General features: G+C 39.9%; 1 protein-coding gene across 1 annotated transcript in view; it reads left to right on the top strand.

Annotated features, from left to right (window-relative positions):
• Window positions 1–26,604, top strand: part of crybg1a (crystallin beta-gamma domain containing 1a) — an 84,933-nt gene that overhangs the window by 32,366 nt on the left and 25,963 nt on the right. Inside the window, exons 8-12 of the mRNA XM_048596700.1 lie at window positions 5,012–5,138; window positions 9,307–9,342; window positions 13,055–13,203; window positions 15,390–15,516; window positions 18,061–18,206. Of these exons, the coding sequence (XP_048452657.1) occupies window positions 5,012–5,138; window positions 9,307–9,342; window positions 13,055–13,203; window positions 15,390–15,516; window positions 18,061–18,206 (585 nt within the window). The remainder of the gene's footprint in view (window positions 1–5,011; window positions 5,139–9,306; window positions 9,343–13,054; window positions 13,204–15,389; window positions 15,517–18,060; window positions 18,207–26,604) is intronic.

Genomic DNA, 26,604 nt, shown 5'->3' on the forward strand with positions numbered 1-26,604 from the left:
CTGCTCCTATGATGCTGCTTGGCCTGCTGTGTTCATTGAGCTCTGCACCTTGTTGTCTCGGATTCTCCAGCATCTGCAGGTCCTACTATCTCTGATTCAACTAGTGAGATAGTTGACGCACTGGTTTTAATTTTCCAAAATGCATCAGATTCAGGGAAGGTTCCTTTTAGTTTGGAAAATAGCTAATGTAACTGCTTTATTCAAAAAGGGAAGGAGGAAGAAAGCAGGAAACTATTGGTCAGTTAGCTTAACATCTGCCTTGCAAAAATGTTAGGAGCTATTCTTAAAGATGTTTGAACAGGGCACTTGCATAAATTCAAATTAATCAGGCACAGCAGGCATGATTTTGTCAACACAAAATTATGCTAAAGTAATTTATTGGAGTTCTTTGAAAAAGTAATTTGTACTGTGGATAAAGGGAAATCAATGGATGTATTGTACTTAAATTTCCAGAAGGCATTTAGTAAAGTGCCGCACCAAAAGTTATTATGCAAAATAAAAAATCATGGTGTACAGAGTGATATATTGGCTTGGATCTTTCTTTCGGGTGGCTCAGAGTCAGCACTGCTGCCTCACTGTGCCAGGGACCCAGGTTCAATTCCAGCCTCAGGTAACTTTCCTTTGTGGAATGTTGAGAGTGTTTGTAAACACTTCTGCGAAAGGCAGGGGATGCAGAATCTTTCAATATTTATAATACAGAGATTGATAGATTCTTGATTACCAAGGGAATAAAGATTATCAGGATATATGGGAATGTAGAGTTAATGCTAAAATCAGATCAGCCATGAGCTGATTGAATGACAGAACAGGCTCAAAGTGCTGAGTAGCCTCCTCATATTCTTTGTTAGTATGTTCGTAAACTGTGTAATTTGTATTTTTTATATAATTTATTTGCAAGTTTGGGCTCTTAGGTTCTGGGTTAATGAGAGATATATATATTTTTCTGTGTGTTTGAAGTATTTCTGTAGCCATAATGATTTCTTTTTAAACAGTTTCTGAGGCATACCTTTATAATTAATGGGCTTTGTGTACATTGTTAGGGTTATATGACAGACAAGATAAATAAGCTATGGTTTAGAAGATCATGAGAGGTTGTGTGTTTGAAGTATTTCTGTAGCCTTAATGATTTCTTTTTAAACAGTTTCTGAGGCATACCTTTAGAATTAATGGGTTTTGTGTACATTGTTAGGGTTATATGACAGACAAGATAAATAAGCTATGGTTTAGAAGATCATGAAAGATCTTTTAAAGCTTAGGAGAAACATGTATAGCTTGGGGAGAGAGTTTTCTTTTAGTTTTTTTGTGAGATTTGAGCAGGCCTCCGAAATGCTTGGATAAAGATGGCTGTGTGTCCTAGGAAGGAAGGGATATATTTTTACGAGGTTACTTTAGGGTAAGAGGTTAGTGCTATTCAGACTGAAGGTGTTGGAGTAAAACTCTGAATAGGTCATTTGGAACTATGTAGTTTAAGTTCAGGTGCATAATAAGTTCTAGGAAGGAACTATCTGCAGTTCCAGTTTATAAGTTAAAGTCATTAGTGCCTTAACCTAGTGAGGTGTTAAAGACAGGGTGTCTGGTGTGGGTGCTATATGATTAGCATTTATGTGTACTGTGTCAGTTGTGTTTTGGGTCCACACAAAAGTTGCCTTTTTCTTTACAATTTATGAAGGACTGTTTTGGGATTGAGGTGATTAAACTTTTATTGGGTGTTTAAAAATCTTTGAATTTGTGTTGTAAGTAAATAGTTTGATTTTATTCTGCTTATCTTTTTTAAAAATAAATTTTCATTGTTAAAGCAAAATCTGCAGCGTTACCTGCTTATGTTTCAGCAAGACACCATTTCATTAAAACTAAAACAATCAAAAAATGATCTATCAAGCCAGATTTTAGCCTGAGATGTGACAAGCCTGGTAATAACATAAGCTGGCATCATAGCAATGTACAAATTTAGTCTTTAACACGTGGCAAAATGGATTATAAACAACTATTATCCAAACTTGAACCGTGTCCCCTTCAAACCTGAACACACACACACACACACACACACACACGACCAGGCATTACATATAATTGCAGTTATTATGAGTGGGAAAAAATAGACAAAACAAAAGCCCTGTGGATTGAGCATCCAAACCACAAAGGTGGAATTAAGTAACTTTTTCATGATTCTGTTGGTTTCTGGTGGCAAGATCACATTGCCCTTGGATGTAAAACAAGAAGAAGCCCTCAGCTTGGATAGATAGTTGGTTAGACTCAGGCCCTTTATTGAGTTAACAGTTCAGTTTTGTTGTCTTTTACTCAGAGAGAGAGAGAGCGTGGGCGAGAAAGAGAAAACATACTGCTTCTTTGCAAACCTCTCTACAACAGTAAGAGTTTTCTTTTCCAGGAAAGGCAGAGACCTGTATTAGCTTCAGACTTCTGGGGTGGAAAATGCAGGGATAGGATAAGGGGTGGGTCTGGGTGGGATGCAGTTCAGAGGGTCAGTGTAGACTCGATGGGCCAAATGGCCTGCTTCCACCCTGTAAGGATTCTATGATTCTTGGAGGTCTCTTTTCAATTGCACCACTCCCCAGTTTAGGGCAAAACAGGAACCAACCATCCAATAACTGTTACTGGATAACTTGTAGCATAATGTTATTATTATGTTATTCCATCAGTTTGTTTCGCAAGATTTAACAAATTCATCTGATCTCTGTTTAAACAGCTCTGCTTTTCCAAAAGTCACTTGTAAATAATCAGTGAAGCTCAATACAGAGTTATTTTTGATCTTTGAGTTCGAAAAATTCAAATAGTAAACTGGAAGCTCCTGGGCTTTGTCCAAAATTTCAACTTTCTAGTTTTTATTCTAACAAACATTTGTAGTTCTGACAATTTGAAAAGCAACGTTTCAAATTTTGCATAGCCAGCAGTTTGACTCAGATATTGTTGCCTACTTCTTCCTCCTGCATTTTTATAGAAACATAGAAGATAGGAGCAGGAGGAGTCCATCAGCCCTTCGACCCTGCTCCGCCATTCTTCACGATCATGGCTGATCATCCAACTCAATAGCCTAATCCTGCTTTCTCCCCATAACCTTTGATCCCATTCACCCCAAGTGCTATATCTAGTCACCTCTTGAATACATTCAATGTTTTGGCATCAACCACTTCCTGCGGTAAGGAATTCCACAGGCTCACCACTCTTTGGGTGAAGAAATATCTCCTCATCTCCATCCTAAAGATTAATATGATTTATTTTTGTATTGAGCTCTGATCTTATGTTTAAGCATTTTCTCTTTGTTTCCAGTGTTCAGCATTTTGAGTGCTTTTATTAGAAGAGCTGAGTACAATTTATATAGATTAATGTAACTCATCTAGATTTTCAAAAACAAACTTTGATAAGTACTACATAATAGACAAGTGAATAAGTTCAGAGAATGCAGGGTCAGAGGGCAAGTTGCAGAATGGTTAGCTAGTTGGCTTCAAGCCAGAAATTAGAGTAGCAGTGAAGAGAGGCAGAAGATAGAAAGTGGTGCTGTTGTCCACAGTATACATTAATAATTTGTGTTAGAAGTGCCTGGAGTCTATTTGCAAGCACAAAGATCAAAGTACTTTGAAAGAGCTTCTCAATTTCTTCACTTCTCCATTCTAGTGCACTCTCAACTCCTTCTGGCTGGCTCTTTATATATGTTTTAATGAGTATCTTTTAATCAACCTACTCCAACATGTTATGATGCACTTCCAGGAAGGTGTAACTTGAAGTCATACCATCTGGCCCAGAGGCATAGACAATACCAACACACCACAAAATCATATACATTTTAATACAATAACTAATTAATTCCCAAAATCTCATTACATTGGTACCTCTAACTCCTAGATATTCAATATCCTACCAACTGAATTAAAGGTTGAAAATTTGGGCTTTGAAATAAAAAGGCATTCTAAATAGATGACCCTAAATTGAAAGTGATATTGATATTCCATATGAGGAGGACCACAACATATCATAAGCATATTAACAAATTTGCAGAATAGGTATATAATTCAAAAATATTTTTCAGTATAAATACATTTGAGCTTTTTTTGCAAGAAGATTAGGACATTTTGTGTATTATTTAGAAAGTTGAAATCTAAACGAGATAGGGAAGCAGCGATATCTCGGCGTCCAGATGCATAAATCGCTGAGACTAATAACAAAAGTCAACAAGAACCAAAGACAGAAGTGGAGTAGAACTGAAATGGGAAGTTATCCATCATTTGTATTGAGACTTGGTTTTTTAAAAAAATAGAGAATCCCTACCGTGTGGTAACATGTCATTTGGCCCAGCGAGTCCACATCGGTCCTCTGAAGGGCATCCTACTCAGACCCATCCCCCAACCTATCCGTGTAACCCTGCATTTCCCATGGCTAACCCACTTAGCCTGCACATCCCTGAACACTATGGGCAATTTAGCATGGCCAATCCACCTAACCTGCATATCTTTGGACTGTGGGAGGAAACCAGGGCAGCTGGCAGAAACCCACACAGACACAGGGAGAACGTGCAAACTCCACACACAGTCTCCTGCGGTTGGAATCGAACCCGGGTCCCTGGCGCTGTGGGAAGCAGCATTGTAACCACTGAGTGACCATGCCACCCTCAGAGCCACCGTGCCACCAATACCATGTTTGGTATGTTACGTATGATTTTGGTCACAAGACGCTAGAGACTGTACAAAAAATGTTTACAACATTGATGCACAAAATGTAGAGGTACACTAAACAGAAGTGTAATGACAGGCTGATTCCCATTGTCATATTGAGTGGTTGAAGTGAATAGATGCATTTAGGGAGAGTCTAGATAACTATATTATGAAGAAGGGACCAGAGGGTCATGCTGACATGCTAGATGAGGAAAGGTGAGAGGATTCTCAAATGGAGCATGGACACTGAAATGGACTGATTGGTCATTTTTTTTTCTCTGTGATATATGTTCTATGTACTATGTAAGCAGTAGCATAACTGTCGCTTGTTGAAATTTGTTTTCTAGTTGGCTTCTATTTGAAGAGCCTTTCTATCAAGGAAATTCGTACATTGTGGAACCTGGTCAATATCCTTCTCCAGAATCTTGGTATGCAGTGAATCCATTCATAGGCTCGCTGAAACCATTGAAAATGGTAAAAACAAATCCTTTTTTGACTCATATGTGAAAATTAATTTTTACAGATATTTAAAATTGACTCAAAATTATTAAACTTCTACATAATAGCTAGACACATTGTCAGTCTATACCACTGTTGATTTTGCTTTTTCACAGTTGAACTTAAATGCGTACCAGGGTTGACAGACTGAGCTGAGACAGCCTTTGCAAAGCTTAACATGCTGATGTTTTCATGCTGTTTGCTTCCACTTGCAGTAAATTTTTAATAGGTCATTGTCCTTACCCTGTTATAGTAATATTGACTCTCTACTACTTCACAAATGCTTTTGTACACTGTGATGTGTGAAATGCAGATGTTCCCTTTTATGTATCTTGAGAAAAGAGCAGACATTCCTTCATGTGCATCTTAATTGAGATTTCTTCTAGCATGTTTAATATTAACATGACAAGGAAAGTATAGAGCAGTAAAGAGGCCTACAGCCCAGTGGCTGGCAAAATATTGATGCCTAGACTTCCATAAAGTTTTTCACACATTTTATGAGAAGTACTTATAATGAAGTAGTTAAATCTAAGTCTTTCTGTATTCTGTTTATACCATGAATTTAGAGTTTGTGGAAACCTCAGATTATTGTGGATCATTTTACTTATACCTTCCAGGAACTTGAATATTTGATTCGTGCCTTTATTTAGCCTTCCTTTTTTCCCCACGTAAACAATCCAGAGTTGTTAACTTATGCAAATTTCTGTCTTAAGTTTCGCTATCAGTTTACTTTTTCTTCACTTGGATTTACCTTGTTGGAAGTATGTTGACCACAGTTATACTCAGTGTTTCATGTGATTCAGCATGACTTCCTTGATATTTTTGTTAATCGTCTGATCAGAATGTGCTGTACCTTTCCTTAGGTTGGTCCTCCTTCGTGCTGCCATCGAAACATAAAAAGTAGGAGTATGCCATTGGCCCTTCAAGCCTGCTCCACTATTCAGTTCAATCATGGCTTATTATCCAACTCAGTACCCTGTTCCCATTTTCTCCCCATTGACTTTGATCCTTTTAATCCTAAGAACTGAATCTGCCACATACTGTATCATTAGTTTCAGTGAGCAGTCCGCTAATAATGACCTGAGAACCCTTTCCTGTGTTCTGCCCTGTGGACAAGAATGATTTAGTTTCCTTCACTTGTCTCATCTACCTTTAATAATTTGACTGCTCTTTATTGTTTGAACATTCCCCTAGCAATGTGGAGTTATCTCATGAGGTTAGGTAATTTTGTTTCTACTCAACTCTCAAATCAACTGTATATATTGATAACAGTGACATCCTGTTAATGACTTTTTGCCATGTTGATGAATCTAAATGAGGGAAACTAGGATGGCATGAGATGTGAACTGGTTATGATAGATTGGGGAATGCTACTTAAAGGGATGATGGCAAATAGGCAATGGCAAACATTTAAAGAGGCATAGATAAATTAACAATTGTTCATTGGCACAAGAATAAAACAGGAAAGGTGGCTCAATCATGACTAAGAAAGGAAATTAGATCCAAACAAGATACATACAAACTGGCCAGAACAAAAGGCCCCAGAGAATTGCCAGCAGTTTAGATTTCAAGACAGGAGGAAAAGGGATTGATTAAGAGGAGGAAAATAGAGAATGAGAGTAGGCTTGTGGGAACACACAAACTGATTGCAAATACTTGTATAGGTATGTGAAGAGAAAAAGATTAGTGAAGACAAATGTAAGTTTCTTACAGTCAGAAATAGGGGAAGTTATTATGTGTAACAAAGAGATGGGGGTCCAATTAAATACATACTTTGTCTTCACAAACGAGGAAACAAATAACTTCCCAAAAATTGTAGAACACAGAGTCTAGTGAGATGGTGCAAGTGCAGGAAATCAGTATTAATAGGGAAATGATATTGGAAAATTGACAGGATTAAAGGCAGATAAATCCCCAGAACCCGTTAATCTACATCCCAGAACGCAAAAAGAAGAGGCTTGAGAGAAATAGTGGATGCATTGGTGGCCATCTTTCAAGATTCTATCTTTTTGAACAGCTACTTTCAATTGGAGGATAGCTATGTAAGCCTACTGTTTTAAAAAGAGGAGGTAGAGACAAAATAGAGAATTATAGATCAGTTAGCCTAACATTGGTAGTTGGTAAATGCTAGAGTCCATCATAACATATTTAATAGCTGATACTTGGAAAGCAGTGACAGGATCAGACAAAGTCAGCATAGGTAATCATGCTCAACAAATCTACTGGAATTCTTTGATGATGCAACTAGTACAGTTGATAAGGAGGAGTCAATGAATGTGGTTTACTTGGACCATCAGAAGTCTTTCAATAATGTCCCACATAAGAGACTAACATATAAAATTAAAGTGTGTGAGATTGGAGATAGTTTACTGACACAAGTAGAGAATTGGTTGGCGATAGGAAACAAAGCATAGGAATAAACAGATCTTTTTACGAGTGCCAGACAGTAACTGGTGGGATATAGGAGAGATCAGTAATTGGACCTCAGCTATTCTCAATATATGTTGATGATTTAGATGAAGGAATTAAATGTAATATCTCCAAGTTTGCGGATGACACAAAGATGAGCTGGAGGCTGAATGTGAGGAGGATGCAGACATACTTCACTGTGATTTAGACAAGTTGAGTGAGTGGACAAATGCATGGCAAATTAAGTATGACATTGATAAATGTGAGGTCTCCACTTTGGAATCAAAAACAATATAGCAGATTATTATCAGAAAGGCAATAGATTGGAAAAGGGGGAGGTGCAGTGAGACCTGGGTGTTCTTGTACACCTGTTGATGAAAGTAGGCATACAGGTGCAGTAGCTGGTGAAGATGGCAAATGGCATGTTGGCATAGTGAGAAGATTTGACTACAAGAATGGGGATGTCTTGCTGCAATTGTGCATGGCTTTGATTAGACCAAACCTGGAGTATTGTGTGCAGTTTTGGTCTGAGGAAGGTTGGTCTGGCTAAGGAGAAAGTACAACGAAAATTTACCAGACTGATTCCTGGGATGGCGGGACTGATGTGCAGAGAGAAACTGCATCAGTTAGGACTATATTCACTGGAGTTTAGAAGAGGCCATTTAAGACTGAGTTGAAGAGAAATCTTTTTCACCCAGAGAGTGGTAGCCCTGTGGAATTCTCTGCCACAGAAAGCAGTTGATGTCAAAACATTAAAATGTTTTCAAGAAGGAGTTAGACATAATTCTTAGGGCTAAAAAGCTCACAAGGTATGGGGAGAAAGTGAGAACAGGCCACTGAGCTGGATGATTAGCCATGATTATATTGAATGGTGGAGCAATCTCAAAAGGCTGAATGCCCTACTCTTGCTCCTACTTCCTATGCTTCAATGTAAATTCCATTGGCAATCATTTAGGCTTTTTGTACTATCCAATTTTCAGTTCACCTCAAAAATAATCCCCCCTTAGTCCATTTTTCCTTATCCTGATTTAATAATTTTAGGGCAATAAAAAGCTGACTGAAATCTAAATTTGTCACATTCACAGAATTTCTGTTACAGGCAAGATCCTTGCATCCTCAAAATATCTCAGATAATATTTCAAAGAAGAACTTCCTTTCTTAACTGCATATTAAGTCCTACTTATCATGCCATACCTATCTGGGTGACTCATTGTTATTTCTGTTGATATATTTTTGCACTTTACCCTTGGCAGATGTTATGACTGCTTGCTGCATAATCCCTATGTTCCCTTTTAAATACTTTCCAATTCTTATGATCGATTTTGCTAACTATTTCTTTCTCTGAAATGTACCTCAGTCTGGTGCCTTGACTTTTTCAGCCTATCTATTGCTTAAGAATAAACATAGAAGCTTATTAATTCAAAGAGTATCAGTTGTACTTGTAACTCCCTTTTCAACCTCAAACTTTCATTGGCAAACACAAATGTTTTAGTTAACTAAGAATATCTGGCGACTAACCCACTTGAGAAGTTATGATGCAATTGCACCATTGAAAACCATTAAAAAAAGTAAAAAAATCCTTTTTGGGAATTGATTAACTGTAGTTAGTCTATTTCGTGATCATTTACAGTCACATATGTCAATTATTTAAGAAACTAATACATTTGGGTGCCTTTGAAGGTTGTAAGCTTAAGATTTGCATTCTGTTTAAGGAAATACTATTTTTTTGTTTCAGGGCCCATTGAAAGTGGAAAAGATTAATGACAACAGAGTAAGTGTTTTTTCTTTTCTTTTGGGGTATTGCTGGTAAAGTCAGTATTTATTGCTCTTGAACTGAGTGCTTACCGGGCTAATTCAGAGGATGTTTAAGAATTAACCACATTGCTGTTGGTCTGGAGTCGCATGTAAGCCAAGCTGGGTAAGGATTGCAGATTCCTTTCCGTAAATGATATGAGTGAACGAGATAAATGTAATAGCTTCATGGCCACCATTACTGAGACGAGCTTTATATTCCAGAATTATTAATTGGATTTAAATCCTGGTGGTATTTGAACAATTGTATCTAGAGCAATAATAGTCTGAACTTCATGACTACCAATTCAGTGACATTGTCACTATGCAACTGTCTCCTCTCAACATCTTTCTGGCATTACCTTTCAGTAAATAAGATACATCAAATAAATTTCTTCTACAATAATGCTCCCTTTTGTGCTATGCTTGTGTGCGACAGAATAGGTGAGAACTTTATCGTATTAAACCATCAGAGATTACTTTCTCCCTTGTGTGAAGGTTGTGATTTGTGCAGGCTGTGGTTCCATTAGTACCTGGGCCCATCCAGAATATCAGTTATTATCTTCCAAATTTGAGTCTAGACAGTTGGCAAGCATTGTAGCAAGACCCATTTCTATCTTCACTCTGTTCTTCACAAATGTGAACGCGCAGGATTCACTCAATATTAATTAATGATGAAGATTTTGATTCACTCATCTGAATCCATTGAAACAACAGCTGCCAGCTGAATATACAGTCACAATCAAACTGTGACTGCTTTTAAATTAAAACGTAATACAGTAGATACTGGACATCTGAAATACAAACAGAAAATGCTGGAGAAACTTAGCAGGTCTGGCACATCTGTGGAGAGAGAAGCAAAGTAAATGTTTAGAGTCCAAACACACATTGAAACTTGCCTTGATTTGTATTCTTCATAGGGGCAATATAATGTTAATTTTCCCAGTAAAAGATTGGAATGTTTTTTTATTCCGATTTTAATCTGAATAAATGCAGAATTCTTGATTGACAGATTGCTTTTTTTTTATTAATAGTAAATGACAATAGCATTAGAGATGGAGAGGTAGATTACCTGAATAAGTTATGATGCTAGTCCAATACAATTGGATAGAATATATGCTGACTCATATCAAAAATCTCAAAATCTCAACTTTGAGGGACAGATTGTATATGGGGGAAAGGACTGTAAGGTGATTGCTTTGCCATCTCCATTTCACCCCCGAAAGGCGATTTTTCCCAGAGATAGAACTCTCTACCTTCATGATTTCAAGTTTTCCTGGCAGTCGGCAGAATATTTCTTTGTTGGCAGGTTTAAAAATATATTCACTTCATTGAAGCCTCCCTGTCCCTCAATCCTTTACAACCTTCGTCTCCTTCAACCCTTTGCAACTTCCTTCTCCCCAACCCCTTGAAACCTCCCTCCCCTCAACCCTTCGCAACCTCTCAATAAGATCATGGCTGATCTTTTCCTAGCCTCAGCTCCACTTACCCACCCTCTCACCATAACCCTTAATTTCTTTACTGTTCAAAAAATTACCTAACTTAGCTTTAAAAACCTTAACCCTTTACAGCCTCCCTATTCCCCCAAAAATTTCCGTTTCACGAAGCCTTCTTGCAATCTCTTCCAATTTCCCCTGTAAATTTCCAAAAGCTACCCTTAATTCGGCTGCGTATTAAGAAATCTCACAATCAAATACTAAAGCTATTATTTAAACTTTATACCACATAGCAACCAAAATAAGACCCCTCACAAGCAAGCAAGTTAAGCCTCACAACCCAACTTTGGCTATTACCTGATTAATGGCTGGTGATGCCACACCTTGAGTATTGCATGCAGTTTTCATTTCTTTACTTGAGAAAGGATGTGCTGGCACTGGTGGGGGTGCAGAGGAGACTCACTAGGTTGATTCCGGAGTTGAGAGGGTTGGCTTATGAGGAGAGACTGAGTAGACTGGGATTACATTCATTGGAATTTAGAAGAAGGTGGGGGGCATCTTATGGAAACATATAAAATTATGAAGGGAATAGATAAGATAGAAGAAAAGAGGATATTTCCACTGGTGGGTGAAACTAAAACAAAAGGGCATAGCCTCAAAATAAGGGGGAGAAGATTTAGGACTGAATTGAGGAGGAACTTCTTCACCCAAAAGGTTGTGATTCTGTGGAATTCCCTGCCCAGTGAAGTAGTTGAGTCTTTCTCATTGAATGTTTTTAAAGCTAAGATAGGTAATTTTTTTGAACAGTAAAGGAATTAAGGGTTATGGTGACAGGGTGGGTAAGTGGAGCTGAGGCCAGGAAAAGATCAGCCATGATCTTATTGAGTGGCAGAGCAGGCTCGAAGGGCCAGATAGCCTCCCCCTGCTCCTGGTTCTTATGTTCTTATGTAATTTAGCTGCAATTCCAACCAACAGAGTCTGTCTCTGGACGTGTCCAGGGTTTGATCCTCATATGCACTGCTGTTCTCTGGAATTCTGCTACTGAAGAATCCTGGAGTTGCATTCTTATATAATTTTCTGTCCTTCAAGTTTATGGTGTAAGGCATATCAAGCAGCTGTTAAAATAATTTTGTTTATGTAGTTTTGACTCTTTTTTTTTTCCCCAGGAAGGCTAATAACAGTTTGTCCTTGTCCCTGAACGGTTTATTCCAGCAAGAGTTATTGCTGATTCTTTCAATCCATGTAGTTATTAAAGTTCTGAAGTTTACAGTATCACACTTGTTGAAGCTTCCCCTCCTCCCACAAACCTGTTGTAGTCTGTTCCTTCAGATCCTCTTAGACCTTCCTCCTCCAACAGCCCCATCTCTTTTTGCAGCCTCCTTTCCTTATTTTCTGCCCCACCCTGATGCAAACACATCCTCCCCATTCTCACCCCTTTACAACCACCCCTCACCTAAACTCCCTTGCAGCCTCCTCCTCCTCCACCTCACCTTGCGGTTTCCTCCACCCCATTCATTCCTCCCTTTTGCAGTTTCCTCTGCCCTATCCCTTTTAGTTTCCACCTACTCTCTTGCCGCTTATTCCATCCCATCTCTCTGGCAGCCCCTTCCATACCCCCTTTATTTTGCACACACCTCAGCCTCTGACTGCACAAGCCTCCTCACTAGACTGGCAGAAGGCATCACCCATGGCAAAAGCCCTGTTGCCTGGCACGAGGCTGAAAATCCCCTGGCTTCAGGCCAGAAGCGGGGATCAGTTTCCCCTGGCGACAACCTAGGTACTAACACTTACTTTCCCTACAGCTTGCTGCTCCTCCGGTTACAGATTGGGTTTTCCCTCACATTTGCTGCTGTATCATCAGCAGGCATGGGAGGGGACCAACTTTTGGAGGAGCAACTTCTCACTGAATCTGACCATTCTAATTACCGGGGTGAGCTTTTCCTAATTGGTTCCCCTCACCATACCATGACTGAAATTTCCCAGAAGTTCAGAGACTTTCATGAGTGAACTTATTCACTTCCCTTTGTGTTTTGAGCAATGTCTAAAGCTGAAAGCTAGATGAGGTGCAATTGTCCACTGTAAATATAATGGAGTCGCTCCTATTGAGTTTTGGGCTGCTGTTAATGTTCTCAGAATTACTGTGGTATTTATTGATTTCAACTTTCAATGCTTAGGAAATGTCCATTGAGATGTAAGGATCAATGGTTTTCTTCAATCCACATTCAACAATTTGCTATTGTTAACTTTACATTGCAGGTTATTGTGTATGAAAAGCCTTTCTTTGAAGGCAGACAGCTGGAACTCAAAACAGATATATTCAGCTTTGTTGAAGAAGTTGGAGAATCGGCTTTGTGCCACACTTATCCATTTACAAATATTGGCTCGATGAAAGTTTTAGGAGGATTGTAAGTTGTATTTACCCATTTGCAAACATTAATTTTAATCTTTTTGATGTGGGGTGCAGATTGGTGCAGCTTTGAATGAATACATTTACTTTCTATCCAGCATACATAGTTAAACTGTAATTATAGGAGCGTTATTCATTATCTATAATTTGGTACACATATTGCACCTGGCACATTGCTTCATTCATGAATAAAGAATTAAGAAAGCTAAATTTCCCAATAGCCTCATCTTTATTTGTCTAGACTTGCCCATAGTGCCATAGAATGATTGGCCTTCTTGAAAAATATTTAACACGCAATGAAATCTGCTGAACACAGATGGATTGGAGTGAGTAGTAAGGTTGTATCCTGATTTAGTTGAGAAGAATGAATTTCCATTTGCTTATGACCATTAATTGGAATGTAAGATTAATCTACATCCATTGCTGTTATTTTTTTTTGAGAAAAACTTTGCTTAATAAAATTAAGGCATTCATGTGACAATTAAAATTGACCATGCTGGCAAACGCATGTTATAGTATTTAAAAAGATTAATTAAGGTGTTGAGACTATTATGCACATGCCGTGCTATATTTTATGCCCTTCCCTGTGGCAGGTTTGGAGGCATCAAGCCATCTCTATGCCGATTAAGATGGAAATGGGAAAGCCCATGGTTAGCCATTCCCTTCTTCCAGCAGCCAATTGAGACCATGAACTCACAATGATTAGGTAGTAAACCAGTGGATGGAGGGCAGTGTCACCATACCAGGGGAGCATGATGATCAAACATGTGAGGATTGCTTGTAGTTTTGTAGACCAGAGGGTTGGTAAGACACTCAATGCTTGACCTGACAGTGAATGACATGGGAACCCATGGAAAGCCATCCCCTGCCCATGCTGCTGACCATAAGCCCTCCCCCCCACAACACCTTTCATGACCACCATCCTGCACAGACTTCTCTCCATTCATTACCTTTGGCCTGGGCACTCGGTGATCTTGGGCCTCCAATGAGCATGATTCCCACAGCAGCCACCTCCTCGTTGGTGATGCTGCTGAGAAAAAAGAGTCGTTGCCCTCTTATTAACCAGTATCTTTTGGTGTTCATATCTTCCTGTCCTCCAGCATTTAGATCTTTTGGAAGGCTGCCACTGGCCCATGGATTGCCTCATTGGCTTGTAACTCAGCAGGCCTTGCCTCAAAACAGACACGGCAAGCCACCCAGCAGCCAAAATGCCCATTGACTCCATAAAACACACCTCGGTTTCTGAAGAATGAGCTAATGCTGATGCTGCAGAGATCAGATGATTTACTTCTCATGCTGCAGTCAATATTGTGAGAGAAGTCTGCCTGCAATTGCAAGTGAAAAAGCTTTATGTATCCCACATGGTTTCATGAGCTTTAGCAGCTATAATGATCCACCCAGAAGAGGGGGAAGGACTATAGGAGACAACAAGGTGCAGGGCTGGATGAACACAGCAGGCCAAGCAGCATCATAGGGGCAGAGAGGCCCTGTTTTCCATTGTCAAGTACAGAGAGCTGCAAATTGCTGCATTTTGTATTCAATGGAAAGCAAGAGTATTGTCATGCAGGGAGGCAAGCTGCAAATGAGCTCGGGCACACTGAATAAAGCCAGAGGCAGTGAAACATCCAGGTGCTTTAGAAAGTAGACAGCTGAGAGGCAAAGTGGGTGGAAATGAAGTGTAATATTTATCTAAAGTGATATGCATATGAAATGAACCAAGAGCTAAATTCAAATAAGCTGGAAAATTATGCCTTGAAATAAATTTAAATTTAAAAAGTATGTTTAAATAAACCTAAACTTTAATAAATGTAAATGCGTGTTCCACACTGTCCAGACATGATGTAGAAGATGCAACTTGGAGGGCTAACTGTTCCTTCTAGCATTAGGAGATTGAAATGTAATATATCTAAATTGATAGTTGCACAGATCTGAGGACCCCTCAAGTGAGTATTATATGCACATACTTGATTCTCACTTTACCAGTCAGTTCTCCTCTCTTGAAGCTTATATTGTTTATATCTACCTGGCATGTGTACCTTTTTTATGTGCAGTTATTTTGTAGCCTTTGTTCACCCAGTAATTCAGCAAGTAGAGCGATTTCACTTCATATACAGTTTTCAGTGTTAAGTAAATACAGTTGATTAATAATGATTCAGTCCATGAGCTGTTTTTAATTTCTCCTAGTTGGGTTGGTTATGAGAAGCCTGGGTTTCAAGGCCATCAATATGTTTTAGAAGAAGGCGAGTACCGAACGTGGAATGATTGGGGAGGCTACAATGAGCACCTCCAATCTTTGCGGTTTATCCAGATCGTAAGTTTTCTTTTGCTTAGTGCAACTTTATAATGCAATTTGGCAGATTTTAGTTTTTTTAATTAAGTTGTGTTTGCATTCATACCCACAGCCCTTTCCTCACTGTGAAAAACTGATAGTGACTTGTGTAAACGTGTAATTCCGGTAGCTTTCTCATCCCTTATGCATGCCTAGAGACTGAGGGCTGTTAAAGAATTGTGTTGTGATTGGGTGTCGGATCAAGCCTAATGCAGTTGTCACAGGTGCAATTTCCAGCAGATCTCCCTGAGCAGTGAGCTGGAATGAACCATTAGATTGCAAGAACATAAAAGTGAGGAACAGAGGTCTTACTGCCTGTCAAGCCTACCTGACCATTCAATATGATTGGGACTTCAACTTCTTTTTCCCACTCAACCCATTTCCTTTCGTTAGCTAGAAGATGAAAAATTCCTTGATCTCAGCCTTAAGTATATTCCGTGTTGGTGGAGTAGGGAATTTCAAAAATTCACCCTTTTGAGTGAAGAAGTTTTTCCTCATCTCAGTCCAACATGTTCAGCCCCTTATCCTGAAGATTTGTCCCTCGTTCTAGATTTCCCAGCCAGGGGAAACAAGGTTTGACTATCCACCTGACCTGTCTGTCTCCTCTCCACCTATCTTCTCCTTTATCCATCTTCTATCTGCCTTTCCCCCCCTCCCTATTTATTTCAGAATCCCCTTCCCCTCCCCGATTTCTGAAGAAGGGTCTAGACCCGAAACGTCAGCTTTCCTGTTCCTCTGATGCTGCTTGGCCTGCTGTGTTCATCCAGCTCTACGCCTTGTTATCTCAGATTCTCCAGCATCTGCAGTTCCTACTATCTCTTGAGTATCTACCCTGTTAAGTCCACCTCCCTTTCATGTTATTCAGTGTTTCAATGAGATCACTTCTCATTTTCAAAAATCCAGACAATATAGATACAATTTATTCACCCTCTCATCATAGGACAACCCTCTCATTCCATGGTCCAGTCTAGTGAATCTTTACTCTACTGCCTCCAATGTAAATATAAATTTGCTCAAATATGGAGATCAAAATTGCGCACAGTATGCTAGGGATAGAGTCTTGAGAGGGTTACTGGAGTCTATGGTGCTGGCTGGAGAGCTGGCAAGTTCCTTCTGTCACCCGTTTTTGAGAAAGCCTGCCACACCCTGTACCACTGATGGTTCACAGGATGAGGGTAGGTCTTCCTCTCATATCCAGATCTGGAAGGTGGTTATCCCACCAACTGAGAACTTCTGGTCAATTGGATAATGTACTGACTACTCTGTACTCAGTAAAGCTACTGGAAATATGATGGTTACTACAGGTAGAATATCCACTGAGGCCTCCAACTGAGTAGGGATCTATGAACAGATGAGTGATAGCAAAAGGTGTGGTCTCATGTACAATTGTAACAAGACTGCTTCAATTCCTGTACTTCAGTCCCCACAATAAGGGCCAACATGCCATTCGGTTTCCTAATTGGTGTCTATACCTTCATTTGAACATTCCCATGTTCCCTGTGTTACTAAACCCAAGTCTCTCTGTACATCGACACTGAAAAATTTCATGACTTCTAAACAATATTTGTGTTTATATTCTTATGATCAAGATTAATAACCTTTTACATCCTCACATTGTCCTCCATTTGCCACCTCACTCACTTGTCCATTTTGTCCTCTGTTTGTGTCTTCCTCATAGTTGGCATTTCCACTTAGCTTTGTATTGTCAGCATTCTGAAAAACATTATCCTCTGATTCTTCATCTAAGTCATTAACATAGATTTTATATAGCTGGGGTCTACCTCGTAACTTGAAAATGTCCCATATAACGCCTTTTTCTGCTGGCTGTCCATTAACCAATATTTTATCCATGCTATGATGTCACCATCAACTCCACGACCCTTTATCTTGCATAATAACCTTTTGTGTAGCACTTTATTTAATGCTGTTTTGAAATCCCAAGTATTCTACATCTTTACCAATTACCTCTACTAGCTTTTCCTTCCCCTTTCTCCCAGTGTCAATATGCTAAGACCAATTGCATTACACTGTCACCACTGTCATGGCTGAAGATAACAAACACACATCAGGATCAAATCCAAAACTGAGTTAACCTGTCATAATGTTGTACCATGCACCACATTTGTAGGCTGGACGGAGAAGTCTATCTTAAAGCGACATAAGGTCATTGGAGGACTGATAACTCAGTTTATGTATCTAATGTTGGCAGAGGAATGATCCATTTCTGTCAGAATCATTAATTAACATTGATTTGGAATATACCAACTATCTTTTAACTTTAAAATTCACAACGGGAAGCTCCAAATACACACACATAGTAATCATATCTTTATAGCATTTTGTAATATTTTTCAAATAATCTATATTGGCAAAGAAGAAATAACATTTTTATGACACTCTTTACAAAGGCCGAAAGAATTAATCTCTTTTAGCTTCTTCTGTGTATTTTCTGGAATTCGCAGTGCTTTCCTTTCTGAGGGGAGCTATGTGTTTATCAAACAATTTGTGTACTTTTTATATTCACAGAACACATCAACTCCAGTCATGATAATGTATCGTGAAGCAAATTTCTCTGAGAAAGGTGAGAATATTGAAGTATTGGGACCCATTCCAGACTTGCAAGATACCGATTATGGGTTGAGGACAGAGTCTATAAACGTGCTCAGTGGAATGTAAGTTAAATTTAACTATTTTAAAACAATTGTTGGACAATCTAATACAGTACTTTTTTTAGAAAGACATTGAGCAGCCTAAATATTTCTGCTATTTTAGTTCAGTAATTTCACTTGTAAGGTTTTAAGGAAGTAGAATTCTTCACCAATGTTTAATACTCCACTCCCAGCTGGTCTGCACTCAGGACAGTGCTAACTACACTACATATAGCAATCACTACAGTCTGTATTTCTTGGCAAAATGATAAAATGCTAGCAAAATGTGTGTGTTTTAATTCTTCAGTTAGTGAATGGTAATAGATAGTAAGCAAACATACATATGGGTATTGTGTGCCTATAAGGTGTTTCCTGCTAAATTTGGTGTCTGTGACTAATGATTTGTTCCAAAGACACAGCTGCGGCCAGGCAGCAGTCTCTATTGGACAGCCCTGACCTATGCTGGTTCCATCTGGCAACATATTTCAGATACCAGATTTATCTTAGGCTGCTTAAATCCTATTGCATTTCCTTGGGTATAATGTGCTGTTCTTCACTCATTTGTGTGAAACAACTGAAACATTCACACCACATTACTGGTAAACAATTGATTTTTTTTTCTGAATGTAAAAATATCCGGTCTTTTAGAGGGTTATAAAATAATGTCGGGTATAGAAAAGGTGAATGGCAGCTGTCTTTTCCCTAGGGTGGGGGAATTTCAAGACTAGGGGGCATATTTTTAAAGTGAGAGGAGAAAGGTTTAAAAAAAAACATGAGGGGCAGTTTTATTTACACGGAATGGTTCGTGTGTGGAATAAACTTTCAGAGGAAATGGTGAATGTAGGTACCATTACAATGTTTAAAAGACATTTAGATAAGTACATGAACAAGAAATATTTGGAGGAACATGGGCCAAGTGCAGGCAGGTAAGCTAGTTTAGTTTGAGATTATGATCAGCACAGACTGGTTGGACTGAAGGGTTTGTTTCCCTGCTGTATGAATGTATGACCATAGGACCAATCAGGAGAAGAAATAGAAATTTATCTTGAGACTACAAGTATAATGGGAGTCATTTAGCTCAGTTGGCTAGATGCCTGGCTTGCAATGTAGAGTGACGCTAATAGTGTGGATTCTTTTCTTGTACTGGCTTGAGGTTCCTGCTTCTCAACCTCTCCTCTTGCCCAAAGTGTGGTAACATTCAGGTTAAATAACCATCAGTTGTCTCCCTCAAATGAGAGAGCAGCTGTATGATCCTCTGTGACTATGGCAACTTTACCTTTTCACAGGAAAAATAATTCATCGCATAATTCCAATGTTTGAGAGTGCAAAGAGTTTTACTCTGCAACTGGTCTGCGCGACTGTTAACCTGGAAATTCCTGATACTAATAAATATGCTATCATTCATCAGAACAGTCCCACTTCAGCTATCCAGTGCCATTTAGTCACAGGATAATTGATACCCTTTGTTAAATAAACTTTGGTGTTACCATCTACTATTTAGAGTATAGTTGTTTTGGTCAGATCACTCTTGTTGGAGTCCAATCCCTCAACCCCAGACTTCGCCTCAGGGGTTCCTTATGGTGCTATTTATTGGGTGAAATGTCTTCAACTGCTTCATAATAACCTTCTCTTCGACATAAGGTCAGAAGTTTGGATATGTTCACCCACGATGGCAGAATCTTCAGCACCATTCACAAATCCTCAGAAACTGAAGCAGTCTGTGTCTGGATAAATGTTACATTCTGGCTTGGGCTGAGAGATGACATCTGATAATTGCACCACACAAATGTCTAGCAATGTCCATCTTCAACAAGAGAGAAAATCTCGTTATCTCCCCTTGACCTTGAAAGGTGTTATTAACTCTGAATCACCACCATTGAGAGTTAGCATTGACCTAAAGATCACTGGAGCAGTTGTATAAAGACTGCATATGAGAACAGGTCAGAACCTGGAAATTCTGCAGCAAGGAATTCACCTCTTGACTTCCTAAACCTGTCAATAGTTCACAAAGCACAAGTTAGGATTATGACTGAAGTCTCATGGCTTCAAGTTAAACATGGGTAAGGAAACCTACTGCTGGTTACCACATACTGTCCTCCCTCAGCTGATAAATCAGTAATCCTCAATGTTGAACAACACTTAGAAGAAGCACTGAGGGTGGCAAGGGCACAAAATGTACTCTGGGTGGGAGATTTCAATGTCCACCACCAAGAGTGGTTTGGCAGCAGTACTACCGATCGAGCCGGTCAAGTCCAAAAGGACGTAGCTGCTAAACTGGGACTGCAGCAGGTGGTGAGGGAAAAACACACTTGACCTCATCATTACTAATCTGCTAGGCTGCAGTTGCATCAGTTCATGACAGTATCGGTAAGAGTGAACATTGCACAGTCCTTGTGGAGACAAAGTCCTGCCTTCACATTGAGAACAAACTCCATCGTGTTGTGTGGTACCATCACCATGCTAAATGGAACAGACTTCGCACAGATCTAGCAAGACTGGGCATCCATGGGGCACTGAGGACTATCAACAGCAGCAGAATTGTACTCCAGCACAATCTGTAACATCATGACCTGGCATGTTCCCCTCTCAACCATTACCATTAGGCCAGGGGATCAACCCTGGTTCAATGAACAGTGCAGGAGGGCATGCCAGGAGTAGCACCAGGCATACCTGAAGATGAGGAATCAACCTGGTGAATCTACCAAACAGGACTACTTGCACGCCAAACAGCAAAAGCAGCAAGTGATAGAGCTAAGTGATCCCACAACCAATGGATCAGATCTAAGCTCTGCAGTCCTGCCACATCCAGTTGTGAATGGTGGTGGACAATAAAACAACTCACTGGAGGAGGAGGCTCCACAAATATTCCCATCCTCAGTGATGGAAGAGCTCAGCACATCAGTACAAAAGATAAGGCTGAAGCATTCACAGCAATCTTCAGCTAGAAGTGCCAAATGGACAATCCATCTCTGCCTCCTCCAGTGGTCCCCAGCATTAGAGATACCAACCTTCAGCCAATTCGACTCACTCCATGTGATATTAAGAAACAGTTGGAGACACTGGATATTGCAAAGGCTATAGGCCCTGACAACATTCTGGAAATAGTACTGAAGACTTGTGCTCCAGAACTTGCCGCTCCCCTAGCCAAGCTGTTCCAGTACAGTTACAACACTGGTATCTACCCGACAATGTGGAAAATTGCCCAAGTAGGTCCTGTACACAAAAAGCAGGACAAATCTAACCTTGCCAATTACCACTCCGTCAATCTACTCTTGATCATCAGTAAAGTGATGGAAGGTGTCACCAACAGTGCTATCAAGCAGCACCTGCTCAGTGAAGTCCAGTTTGGGTTCCGCCAGGGCCACTCAGCTCCTGACCTCATTACAGTGTTGGTTCAAACATGGACAAAAGAGCTGCATTCCAGAGGTGAGGTGAGAGTGACAGTCCTTGATATCAAGGCTGCATTCGACTGAGTGTGGCATCAAAGAGCCCTAGCAAAACTGGAATCAGTGGGTATCAGGGGACAAACGCTCCGGTGGTTGGAGTCAGACCTGACACAGAGGAAGATGGTCATGGTTGTGGGAGGTCAATCATCTCAGCTCCAGGAAATCTCTGCAGAAATTCCTCAGGGTAGTGTCCTAGGCCCAACCATCTTCAGCTGCTTCATCCATGACCTTCCCTCCATCATAAGGTCAGAAGTGGGGATGTTCGCCGATGATTGCACAATGTTCAGTGCCATTCGTGACTCCTCAGATACTGAAGCAGTCCATGTTCACATGCAACAAGATCTGGACAATATCCAGGCTTGGGCTGACAAGTGGCAAGTAACATTCGCGCCACACAAATGCCAGGCTATGACCATCACCAATAAGAGACAATCTAACCACCACCCCTTGACATTCAATGGTGTTACCATCACTAAATCCCCTACTTTCAACATTCTGGGGGTTACCATTGACTCAGAAACTCAACTGGACTCACCATATTAACAGAGTAGCTACAAGAGCGGGCCAGAACCTAGGAATACTGCGGCGAGTAACTCACCTCCCAACTCCTCAAAGCCTGTCCACCATCTACAAGGCACAAGTCAGGAGTGTGATGGAATACTCACCACTTGCCTGGATGAGTGCAGCCCCAACAACACTCGAGAAGCTTGACACCATCCAGGAAAAAGCAGCCCACTTGATTGGCACTACATCCACAAGCATTCACTCCCTCCACCACTGACACTCAGTAGCAGCAGTGTGTACTGTCTATAAGATGCACTGCAGAAATGCACCATAGATCCTCAGACAGCACCTTCCAAACCCACACCCACTTCCATCTAGAAGTACAAGGGCATTGGACATATGGGAACACCACCACCTCCAAATTCCCCTACAAGTCACTCACCATCCTGACTTGGAAATATATTGCCGTTCCTTCACTGTCGCTAGGTCAAAATTCTGGAATTTCCTCTCTAATAGTATTGTGGGTCAACGCACAGCAGGAGGACTGCAGCGGTTCAAGAAAGCAGCTCACCACCACCTTCTCAAGGGCAACTAGGGATGCACAAGCAATGCTGGCCAGCCAGTGACACCCACATCCCACAAATGAATAAAAAAAAAACAATGGCAGCAATGTATGTTATCTACAAGACACACTAAATCAGCATAACAATGCTCCATCAATATTGTCTTCCAAAGTACAACTTCTATCACATAAAAGAACATAAGTGAACAGGCACCATTTACAAGTACCCATCCGAGCTGCTCACCATCTTGATTTGGAACTACATTGTCATTTTTCACTGCTGGTGGATTAAAATCCTAGAATTCCTTTCCTAACAGAACTATGGCTGTGCCTGCACCAGATTAACTGCTGTGGTTCAAGAAGGCAACACATCACTACCTTCTTGAGGGTTATCAGGGATAGACAACAAATGCTGCCCTTGTCAGCTGTGCCCAAATCCCCAGAACTATTGAAGAGAAATATCTCTTGCAGTCAATGGAGTCAAATAACAGACGGCCTCTCTGATCCTGTTCTTTTGCGTCACTGCCACTGATGCCATTTTACCCCATTTTCTTTTCAAGAAATCCATAGATGGTTGTACCATCTCCTGGAACCAAAACTGCAACCCAATAGCAACTTTGTCATCACTCTGCTTGTGCACCATATCATTTTGACAACCGTGGTGTTTATCAAAGCTACAATTTGATAAACATGATGAGTGACAAATTGCTATTATCAAGTTGTGGTGCAGGTGAACACTTGGTTTAAGTGGAGTTTCTGCAATTCTTACATATAAAGTTATTTGGCCTAACATCATCTTCCCTAATGACATAATGACATCTCAAAATTGATTAACGCTTTTGTGCTACCTCCTCAAACGTCAGAAATAACCCTTCCATATTCATTCTAACCAGACTTCTTGGAACTAAATAAAAATACCTCTAAATCTCTTTTGAGACATTTCTGCTCCCAAGGATATAGTGTGAGATCTTCACTATCTCCTGAAAATATGGTTTCCCATTTCCGTTATTGAGACCCCCAACTCTGTGCGAAAGTGTGCCCAATAACATGTTCACTGAGGAGATCTGAATGATGAGGCTTTGGCCAGCCATTAATCCCTCCAGTGAAAATTTTCTACCATTTAGAATGAAACATACGGAAATTATGACAAGTTTGCCAAAAGGTATAAATGGCAGAGCTGAGAGGCAGAAAGCATAAGGCATTCAACGCAGTGAAATGTGAAGTCACCTTTAAATTATTTGAAGAGGAAGTCGGAAACGTCTGGGAGTGGGTAGAAGAATGGGATTAGATTCATGAACAGTATCACACTGGAGCTGATTTGACTGGCAAGGAGTTCTATTTCTATGCAGCAACTTCCGATGATTCTGTCAGTTGGCGGTCAGAAGAGTGATAAAGATGCTGATGTATGAAGCTTATAGGAGGAATATTTTCTCTGAACTTGTTTTAATGAATATTTTTGGGATAAAGCAAAGGGAGTTTGAGTCATCTTGTAGCTATTTAGAATGCAGCTGTGAATATCCTTCTTCTCTCTGTCTTCCTCTTCTTGGATCATATTTGTATTAGCAGCTATATTTTTCAATTTAATTCACCTTGACAACTGTAAGCAGATAGGTGGGTATTCATGGTAGATGGGTGGGCCTTCTTTATGACTGTTCTCAGGCCACAACATTTCTAAATGGAATCAGGGAAGATCTTTAAGGAAGGGCATTTAACACAGTTGCAAACAATCTGTCACTTTTATATGATATAAATCAAACAGGCAGGGGCAGGCAATTCAAAGTTTATATCTGTTGACTTGGAGAGCTATTGCTAATTGCCTAAGATGGGTGTGCCAGAAATGATATTATTGAGAGTAATTACTATCTTTTTTTTCTTTATAAGTACCACAGGGAGGACTAATAAGAAAAAAATTTTATGTAAATTTAGCTTGTATGTGGTTTGGGGCAGATAACAGCAATTTTCTGCTAGAAATGGTTCCATACATTTTATAGCAGAAAAGTACCTTCTCGATTATTGGTTTGTTATTAGTTAATATCTGAAATTAGAGTTAGGGTTGCATTTCAAGAAGCTGTAGAAAGCACATCCATCTTTGAACATGCCTCACAACCAGAGGTGTGATCTTGTCACAAAATAATGGATTATCATCAGTACATTTTTGGGAAGGTTTCTTGATTTTGTTTTAATGATTAAACATGATGTAGACGAATGACAAATTGAAGTGTATACCACAAGAAAACAAAGCAACTTATCTGTAATTATTTAATTATTTATTGGAGTGATGCCTGATTCAAACCTGCAACTAATTAATGCTTAGAGGCGTTATTAAGAGTAGCACATTTGAGAGGGTTGGGATCATGCGAGCTGAGACTCAGTGAAGCTTAAGCAATAGTAATTTTGAACGCAGTGGCAACTCAAACACTTCTTCTAGTGCAATTCAAATGATTGGTAGATTTCCAATAATGTTTTACATTGTCAGCAGGAGGCTACTTAGCCAGGAGTCACGCGAATGATATTGCAGTAAGTGTTGGGAGGAGGTCAGAAGTGGGGAAGATTTAGGATTGAGATATTGGAATAGAGGATCAAAAAGCAGATCAAAAAAAAGGACAGACTCTGTGGAAGATCTGGAAGTAAATGTTTAAAATATAGCTTGCAGAATATTTTTCATTAAGTAGTATTACGGGGAATTGAGTTGGAATTGAGGAAATGTTTGAGCAACAGGTGAAGCCAACTATTTCACACTGCTACTCTGCAGCAGGAGTACAAGTTATATTCACTACTAACAGAATGCTGCCATCAAACCAAAGATGTACTGCCTTTCTCACAAATGTAACATGATGCATGAATCTTCATGTCAGTGTGTTGCCAGCTATTTAGCCTATATATCACAAAGACTGGTAGATTATATTGACTGGTATGGCACTTTGGCATTTCCTATCAGACAAGGTATTGTTTTTGCCCAGCCAGTGCATGCTTGCAAATCACACAACACTGTATCCAAAATTAGATATGATTTGCATTTGAAGAAGATGTACTAAATATTCCTGTGTATGCTAATGATCATACTGGCAACCAATTTAAGATTGCTTGTCAGGCTAGTATGCAGGGCCCTGTCCTTTGCAGACAAAAAGAACCAGTACATATGTTGTGCCTTATTCAGATATTCTCTTGTTAACTCCTCAAGGCCAATGCCTTGAATGATCAGTCAACCTGGCTGCTGTAAAATTTAAACAAAGTTTGGCAGTTAACTGTAAATCATCATTTAATGGTGCATTCTCCATGGCTATCCCTCTACCAATCAGGAACAAGTAATCTGCATGCTTTGTTCAAAGAATATAAAAATGTTGTTCTCTTTTACATCATTATTCTTGCAAATTGCCCTGATGAGTGCAAAACAAAAGGCTTTGAGAAAATATGCCTTCTTCCAGCAATACTAAAATTGAGTTCCGTTTGAAATTGATAAGTGAACATACAGGTATCCAGTGATGAAAACTGCAAGCTTGCAATTAAAGAGTGGCTGTAAATAGCAGGTGGTTGTAGGACAGAGGGTAGGAGGATTGGGCTAGTGAGCTGTTATCACATGATGTCCTACACCAAGTGCCACTCACCTGTTACCACTGTCATATTGAGTTCCTTCTCCTCAGCACCTTTCCATCTCTGCAAACTCATCCAGCTCTCAAACCCCCAACACTATTGGAATTCTCCTGTGACTCTGTGTGTGCCCCTCCTTCTGGCCAATTGTTGGCAGATGTACTTTCAGCCACCAAGGCCTGGTGTTCTGTAATCCTCTATCTTTTTCCCCTCTGCACCTTCACCTTCCTCTCTGGATTTAACTCCTCTTTAAGCCTCTTTGAATAGGCTTTAGGTCACTCTCCCACCTCTACCTATATCTCCTGCCCGTTTTCCTCTTTGA

This window comes from Rhincodon typus, chromosome 5 (genome assembly GCF_021869965.1).
Source record: "Rhincodon typus isolate 14 chromosome 5, sRhiTyp1.1, whole genome shotgun sequence".
Lineage (NCBI taxonomy): Eukaryota > Metazoa > Chordata > Chondrichthyes > Orectolobiformes > Rhincodontidae > Rhincodon > Rhincodon typus.